Genomic DNA, 7,613 nt, shown 5'->3' on the forward strand with positions numbered 1-7,613 from the left:
ATAAACAGGTATAGCTTCATGTGGAAAACCATGCAGTGAAAGGGAGATATATATATATGTTTATTTGGCGGAAAGGCATACACTACTATCGATAGCATAACCGAACTACCGAACGTGGCAGGCGACAACTCTAGCACAGGTCTGACACATTAACAAGAGGGGAAGAAGAAGAAGACAGCAGTAGGCACAGCAAAAGAGTTTTCTTCATCTCGCCGCAATCAATTTACTATTCATTGCACAGAGTTAAGGTTGGTTTACTTGATCAGCAGCGATGCCTCTCAAACTGGACATCAAGCGTCGCCTGACGTCGCGCTCGGATCGGGTCAAGTGTGTGGACCTGCATCCAGCCGAGCCATGGATGTTGTGCGCCCTATACAATGGCCACGTACACATCATGAACTATGAAAACCAGCAAATGGTTAAAGATTTCGAGGTATGCGACGTCCCGGTACGCTCCGCCCGTTTCGTGGCACGCAAGAACTGGATCATCACCGGTTCGGATGATATGCAAATCCGTATTTTCAACTACAACACCCTGGAGAAGGTGAACTCGTTTGAGGCGCACTCGGACTACCTGCGCTGCATTGCCGTGCATCCCACGCAGCCACTCGTGCTGACCAGTAGCGGTAGGTTTCACAGCACTTATCTGCTCATTCCATACTAATTTTGGTTTCACTTTCCTTCCTCGGATTGCATCAGATGACATGCTCATCAAGTTGTGGAACTGGGAGAAGCTGTTTGCATGCCAGCGGGTCTTCGAGGGTCACACCCACTACGTGATGCAGATCGTGTTCAATCCCAAGGACAACAATACATTTGCCTCTGCCTCATTGGACCGCACGGTCAAGGTCTGGCAGCTGGGTTCCAATTTTGCCAACTTTACGCTGGAGGGACACGAGAAAGGCGTCAATTGCGTCGATTATTATCATGGCGGTGATAAGCCCTACTTGATTTCGGGCGCCGACGATCGCCTGGTCAAGATCTGGGACTACCAGAACAAGACGTGCGTGCAAACATTGGAGGGACACGCACAGAACATTTCTGCCGTTTGTTTCCATCCCGAGCTGCCGATCGTGCTTACAGGCTCAGAGGACGGCACTGTTCGCATATGGCATTCCGGCACTTACCGCCTGGAGACCTGCCTCAACTATGGCTTCGAGCGCGTTTGGACCATTTCCAGCATGCGTGGCACCAACAACGTGGCCCTCGGCTATGACGAGGGCTCCATCATCATCAAGGTGGGCCGCGAGGAACCAGCCATGTCCATGGATGTGGTGGGTGGTAAAATCGTTTGGGCCAAACACTCGGAAATGCAGCAGGTGAGTTGGTGCCATCTAATCCTTGTGCTGTCGCAGCATTAACTGAATTTTTGTTTGCTCCTGCAGGTTAATCTAAAGACCATTGCTGACGGCACTGAGATTAAGGATGGCGAACGCTTGCCCGTTGCCGTCAAGGACATGGGCGCCTGCGAGATCTACCCACAGACGATTGCCCATAATCCCAATGGCCGCTTTGTGGTTGTCTGCGGCGATGGCGAGTACATAATCTACACATCGATGGCGCTGCGAAACAAGGCTTTTGGGTCGGCCCAGGAGTTCGTTTGGGCTCTGGAGAGCAACGAGTATGCCATACGGGAGAACAATGGCACTGTCCGGCTGTTCCGCAACTTCAAGGAGCGCAAGAGCTTTACGCCCGAGTATGGGGCAGAGAGTATTTATGGTGGCTACTACTTTGGCGTGAAGACTTCATCGGGACTGGCCTTCTACGACTGGGAGACCCTGCAGCTGGTACGTCGCATTGAGGTGCAGCCCAAGAATGTGTTCTGGAATGAGAGTGGCAGCCTCGTCTGCCTGGCCACAGACGATTCGTACTTCATACTGGGCGTGGACACGGCCCAAGTGGCCAATGCCGTCGAATCCAAGGAGGGTCTGGAGGATGATGGTGTGGAGAGTGCCTTCAATGTATTAGGTAAGACCACCTCCCTGCTAAGATCTGCCAGGACCAGCATATAACATTTAATTTTCTGTGTGATTAACAGGCGAGGTCTCTGAATCTGTAAAGACGGGTCTGTGGGTCGGCGACTGCTTCATCTATACGAACTCTGTGAATCGCATCAACTATTATGTGGGTGGCGAAATTGTCACCGTGTCGCATTTGGATCGCACAATGTACTTGCTGGGCTACGTGCCCAAGGATAACCGCTTGTATTTGGGCGACAAGGAGCTAAACGTGATCAGCTTCTGCCTGCAGCTGTCGGTGCTGGAATACCAGACGGCCGTCATGCGTCGCGACTTTGAGCGGGCCGATCAGGTGCTGCCGACCATACCCAAGGAGCATCGCACACGAGTGGCACACTTTCTGGAGAAGCAGGGCTTCAAATCGCAGGCTCTGCAGGTCTCCACCGATGCTGATCACAAGTTTGACCTGGCCTTGCAGATCGATGAGCTGGACATAGCCCTGAAGCTCGCCCGAGAGGCGGAGAACTCCCAGAAATGGTCACAGCTGGCGGATGTGGCGGCTCGCAAGAATAACATGGCGCTGGTCCAGGAATGCATGAGGAAGGCGAATGACTTCAGTGGCTTGCTGCTGCTCTCCACGGCCTCGGGCGATGCACAGATGCTCGAGGAGGTGGAGGCTGTCTCCTCTGTGATGGCACGTCACAACGCCTCCTTCCTGGCCGCATTCCTGCGGTCGGATGTGCACCGCTGCCTCGACCTTCTCATCGAAAACAACCGCTTGCCTGAGGCGGCATTCTTTGCCCGAACCTATCTGCCCAGCCAGATGTCGCGTGTGGTGGAGCTGTGGCGCGAGGAGCTGGGCAAGGTGAACGAGAAGGCCGGCCAATCGCTGGCCGATCCAGCTCAGTATACAAATCTCTTTCCTGGGCTCACCGATGCCCTGCGCGTGGAGCAACATCTGCAGGAGGAGAGAACACGCAGAGTGCCAGCCCGCTTGGCTGGACAGCTTCCCTTGAATAGCGAGCGCAACCCTCTCGAGGAACTGAACTCGGCCGAGCGGCAGAGTGGAGGACAGCCGGAGGAGAAAATAAAGGCGGCCCCTGTCTCCGCCCCTGTTCCCGTGGCCAGCTCTGTTCAGGAAGCTAGCTCTGCCGCCAACGTTGCGGACGACGACGATGATGACGACCTCGACCTAGAGATTGACGGCATAACGCTGGATGATAACATCGATACGACAGATGTCAATCTCGATGATGACTTCTTAAGCGACGATTAGATGGAGCAGGGCAGAGGAGGTGGCGCTCGCCAGATTTAGAAATACTATAAAATTCTTCATTTATTGCTAGGGGAGTCCCACACGAGCATTTCAACCTACACAATTCCGCGCATGCAATCGCATTTGATTTGATTGAATGTTTTTTCCCGTGCATTACCTATACAACAGTAAAATAAATATATAATATGTACAACCAATGGAGCAATAAATATATTAAACACATACGATAAGGCGGGAAAACGATAACAACAATAGTTATCGCTAGGGAGATTCGCGGAAAAATGTACCAGCAAACAAGGAACTCAATAGAAAGAGAGGAAGGGTACATAACCCGTTACGGGAGTACCCTTAACTGACCGCCAGAGCCTGGAAAGCTGATTCACTGATAGACATTAAAGTATATTAAATAAATTAAACATGTCTATTCTTGCAGTATCCTGTAATGAATGGTAAGTGGTTCAGGTGAAAGATAACGTGGTTATTTATGTTTTGTACAAGCGGCTGTATACTGTTTAAAAACAGCGGGCTAACTCAGTTAAGTACGCTATTTTCTCGGTATATTAATGGTTTTTTTTTCTAACATGAGAAGATATAGATGAGAAGTTAACCTTGTTTTGCAATCAATCCAATAAATATAAGTCATACAAATTAGCCAATCTTGTGGAGAATCAAATGATGATTTGGGTAAAATTTCAATTTAAAAGCTGAGAGTCTTAATTAGCTGGTAATATTTAAAAGAACATTTAAGTCTAGGAAAATGATTTTAGATTCATGGTAATTTACAGAATATTTTGAAAATGAGGTGGTTATTTCGGAATATATCCGAACTTCTATCGATATATTTTATCGATAGTTCCGCGGTCAAGCTGAATAAATCCGACCACGACTCGATTTTTCTGTATTTTATTTAAAAATAAATTATTAACCAAGGCGTTAATAAATTATTATTAAATAAAAGGCAGTTAAAATCGGTCATCAGCCGTAAGTAATCAAATCCCACCAGAGGTTTCACCACACTCTGGCAAGCGGAGCAGTTTGGCAGCTCCGATTCGCACCCGAGTCTGAGCACGGCCGTAAATATTGATTTTTCAGCAACATAAATTTTCACAGTCAGATACGTATGGAATACAATTTCGAAAATATGGAGCAAACAAACTACCATGGTCACGGTTTGTCACACCAGCTGCAGAACATGCATCATCAACAGAACCAAAACCAAAACCAGAACCAGAATCAGGTACACCAGCAGATGCAGATGCAGCGGCCGCAGCAACTGCAGCTGTCACAAGATCAGCAGCCATCATCGCAGCACCCAATGCAGCAAATGCAGCCACCGCAGCACCCAATGCAGCAGCAGCAGCCACTAGGGCATCCGATGCAGCAGCAGCAGCAACCAACATCGGCGCAGCCACCACAGACTGGCTTTGCTCCCCGTCGTCAGTATGATATTCCGGGCAGTTCTGCAGCTGCTGGCTTGACAAATGGCAACGTCGAAGGGTCCATCACAAGAACGCAACGTTCGAGCAAAGTCAAGAAGGAGAGGTCGTCGACAGGACAGCCACCGCAATCGCAGTCTCAGCCACAGGAACAGGCAGAGCAGCAGCCGATCCAGCTGCAGTTGAGCGAAGTAGATGGGGGGGCATCATCGACCGACGAGGCAATCGCTTTTGTCAGCGAAACCGATGCCAATGGGCTGGCCATGAAGACGCCCGTCAGCATACTGCAGGAGATCCTCAGTAGGCGTGGCATTACGCCCGGTTACGAGCTGGTCCAAATCGAAGGCGCCATACATGAGCCAACGTTTCGCTTTCGCGTGTCATTCAAGGACAAGGACACACCCTTCACGGCCATGGGAGCCGGACGCTCTAAAAAGGAGGCCAAACATGCCGCCGCTCGTGCTCTGATTGACAAACTGATGGGCACCCAGCTGGCCGAGGCTACGAACAGCGCCGCCGCCGCAGCTGTAACTGATCCTACGGCCCCCGGCAGTGGTGGAGATTGCCCAAATGCAGCAATTGGCGAGTAAGTGTAATCCCCGCAAAAGCGTACACTATGGAGAGAAAAACATTTGGTTTTTGTATCTGCAGCGCCAGCGATAAAATTGTGGGCAATCCGATTGGTTTGCTGCAGGAGTTGTGCATGCAGCGCCGGTGGCCGCCGCCATCGTATGACACTGTAACCCAGATGGGTTTGCCGCATGAGCGGCTCTTCACCATTGCCTGCACCATACTGCAGAATCGTGAGATTGGCAAGGGGAAGAGCAAGAAGATTGCCAAACGATTGGCCGCCCACAAGATGTGGAGTCACCTGCAGGAAACGCCCATCGATGCAGCCAAAATACCAGACGTCTGCAACGAGCTGGAGGGCGATGTGAGTACACCACAGAACTTATCTTACACAAGTGTCTCTGCGAACTTGGAATTGCTTGAGATCTAGAGGGGGAAAATATTTTAAAAACAAAAGAAACGAGTAGGAACGTGTGAGACGCTTCTTACACGTCACAACTTTTATACCCGGTACTCAGTAATAAATCTGTACCTTAGTGGATTTTTAAAATTTTACATGTTACATTTTTTTTACATATGTCATCTACATACATCACTTCTCATGCCAACACGGTCTCTTAGCTCGCCCCTCCTTCCCAAGAGCCGCACACTGCACGAAGCAGAGTGTGGAATGAGAGAATGTGCAAAAAAAAAGCAGCTGGACGGGGTGGCGGTAGCCAATGCAAATTAATTTCTTCATTCTTCAGAATGAATAATGATCCAATCTGATCCCAATTCGGTAGGACAAATACAGTTTACCCTATTTACTCTTAGAATACCGGGTATAAAAACATGACACACGCGACACTGCATGATGTTGGCAATTTTGTTTACCATAATATATTGTATATTTTCTGTCAAATGTCTATTAAATTGATTGTAGATCTAAACCGTTGCATTTTATTTATATTTACACTTTAACAGATTTATATTCCTTTACTTCTGTTTGTTGTGTTTAAGTAGTTTTGTTTCAAATTTGGTTTCCTAGCTGCAATTATTTGTTGTCTAAACTCTTACTCCCAAGTGATATATTTCAACTCACCATTTAACTCTTGAGATTGTTTGTGGTGTAACGAATTACAACGAATTGTAAAAACAGAAAACGCTGCGCTCTTATTTACAGTCCCGCACTAACGATAATTATTATGGTGATTTGAAAGATATCACTGTGCCGACGCTGACCACGCAGCACAGTAACAAAGTGTCACAGTTCCACAAGACCCTGAAAAATGCGACGGGCAAGAAACTGCTTAAACTACAGGTAATTGGCACAGCAGCACTCTTTACATTGCATTCTACATGAAGTTAATATATATTTATTCTATAATCTTTTCATTCATTTCATTTCAGAAGACTTGCCTGAAGAATGCCTCGGTTGATCATCCCAAGCTACTTACAGACATTGCAGCCGAGAACCAGTTTGAGGTCACCTACGTAGACATCGAGGAGAAGACGTTCACGGGTCAGTTTCAGTGCTTGGTTCAGCTGTCCACGCTGCCCGTGGGCGTTTGCCACGGCACTGGGCCAACATCGAGGGATGCTCAACGCCACGCCGCTCAAAATGCGCTCGAGTATCTGAAGATAATGACCAAAAAGTAAACAGCAAAAGCAAAATTCAAGCGCACATCGATTCGGTAGTTCTTGTCAAACAGAACTAGGTGTTTTTCCTTATCATTTATCCTTCCCGTTTTCTTATATATATTTACTTATATTCGGCAGTTAAATTTGATTATTTACGTGTGCAAAATGCCGCTCAGTTTTTTTTACTATTTAAAGCCCATTGAAACGATTTGAAAGTCTGTAAAATTATGAATAAAGAAAAGTATAATAAAGATACTACAGAAACCAGTGAATCATCGATAGATTCTTCTACGGAGAATGCATAGAAGATAACAGATACAACAACCAAATACATGTCCTGTGCTGAATTGTTTTGAAAATATGTATAGCTTAACAACAAACTAAAATACAATAAAGATACTACAGAAACTACAAGTCTTTGCATTTCGTGGTCAATATAATAAAGATAATACAGAAACTGCACGTCATCGATAGATTCCTTGTGGAGAACGCTTAGCAGAGAATATACAACAACCCAATGCATGTCATGTGCATGAAAATCTGATTTGAACACCTGTAAACTTTAAAAACAAACTAAAATGCACAACAGATACTACAGAAACTACTGATCTTCGATGGAGAATGCTTAGCAGATAACACGTCGTGTGCATGAAAATCTGCAAACTTTAACAACCAACTAAAATGGCATGAAGTACTACCGAAACTACAAGCCCATTAGGCTGATTCTTCTATAAAAACCAAATACATGTCGTG

General features: G+C 47.1%; 2 protein-coding genes across 7 annotated transcripts; both read left to right on the plus strand.

Annotated features, from left to right (window-relative positions):
- Positions 1-147: 147 nt before the first annotated feature.
- LOC117587800 (coatomer subunit beta') lies at positions 148-3,428 on the plus strand. Its single transcript, XM_034278748.1, has 4 exons — positions 148-626; positions 700-1,319; positions 1,386-1,968; positions 2,039-3,428. The coding sequence occupies exons 1-4, from the start codon at positions 272-274 to the stop codon at positions 3,232-3,234; spliced, it is 2,754 nt and encodes a 917-aa protein (XP_034134639.1). The 5' UTR covers positions 148-271; the 3' UTR covers positions 3,235-3,428.
- Positions 3,429-4,082: 654 nt separating this feature from the next.
- Positions 4,083-7,124, plus strand: LOC117587801 (interferon-inducible double-stranded RNA-dependent protein kinase activator A homolog). Of its 6 annotated transcripts, XM_034278752.1 has the most exons (6): positions 4,083-4,215; positions 4,345-4,563; positions 4,612-5,256; positions 5,322-5,604; positions 6,403-6,540; positions 6,630-7,124. In XM_034278752.1, the coding sequence occupies exons 2-6, from the start codon at positions 4,355-4,357 to the stop codon at positions 6,876-6,878; spliced, it is 1,524 nt and encodes a 507-aa protein (XP_034134643.1). In that variant the 5' UTR covers positions 4,083-4,215; positions 4,345-4,354; the 3' UTR covers positions 6,879-7,124. The 6 variants fall into 6 exon arrangements, with proteins under 6 accessions (XP_034134643.1, XP_034134640.1, XP_034134642.1 ...); XM_034278749.1 differs by having other exon boundaries at positions 4,345-5,256; XM_034278751.1 differs by having other exon boundaries at positions 4,345-5,256; positions 6,633-7,124.
- Positions 7,125-7,613: the final 489 nt, after the last annotated feature.

The sequence above is a fragment of the Drosophila guanche genome, unplaced genomic scaffold, assembly GCF_900245975.1.
Source record: "Drosophila guanche unplaced genomic scaffold, DGUA_6, whole genome shotgun sequence".
Classification (NCBI taxonomy): Eukaryota; Metazoa; Arthropoda; class Insecta; order Diptera; family Drosophilidae; genus Drosophila; species Drosophila guanche.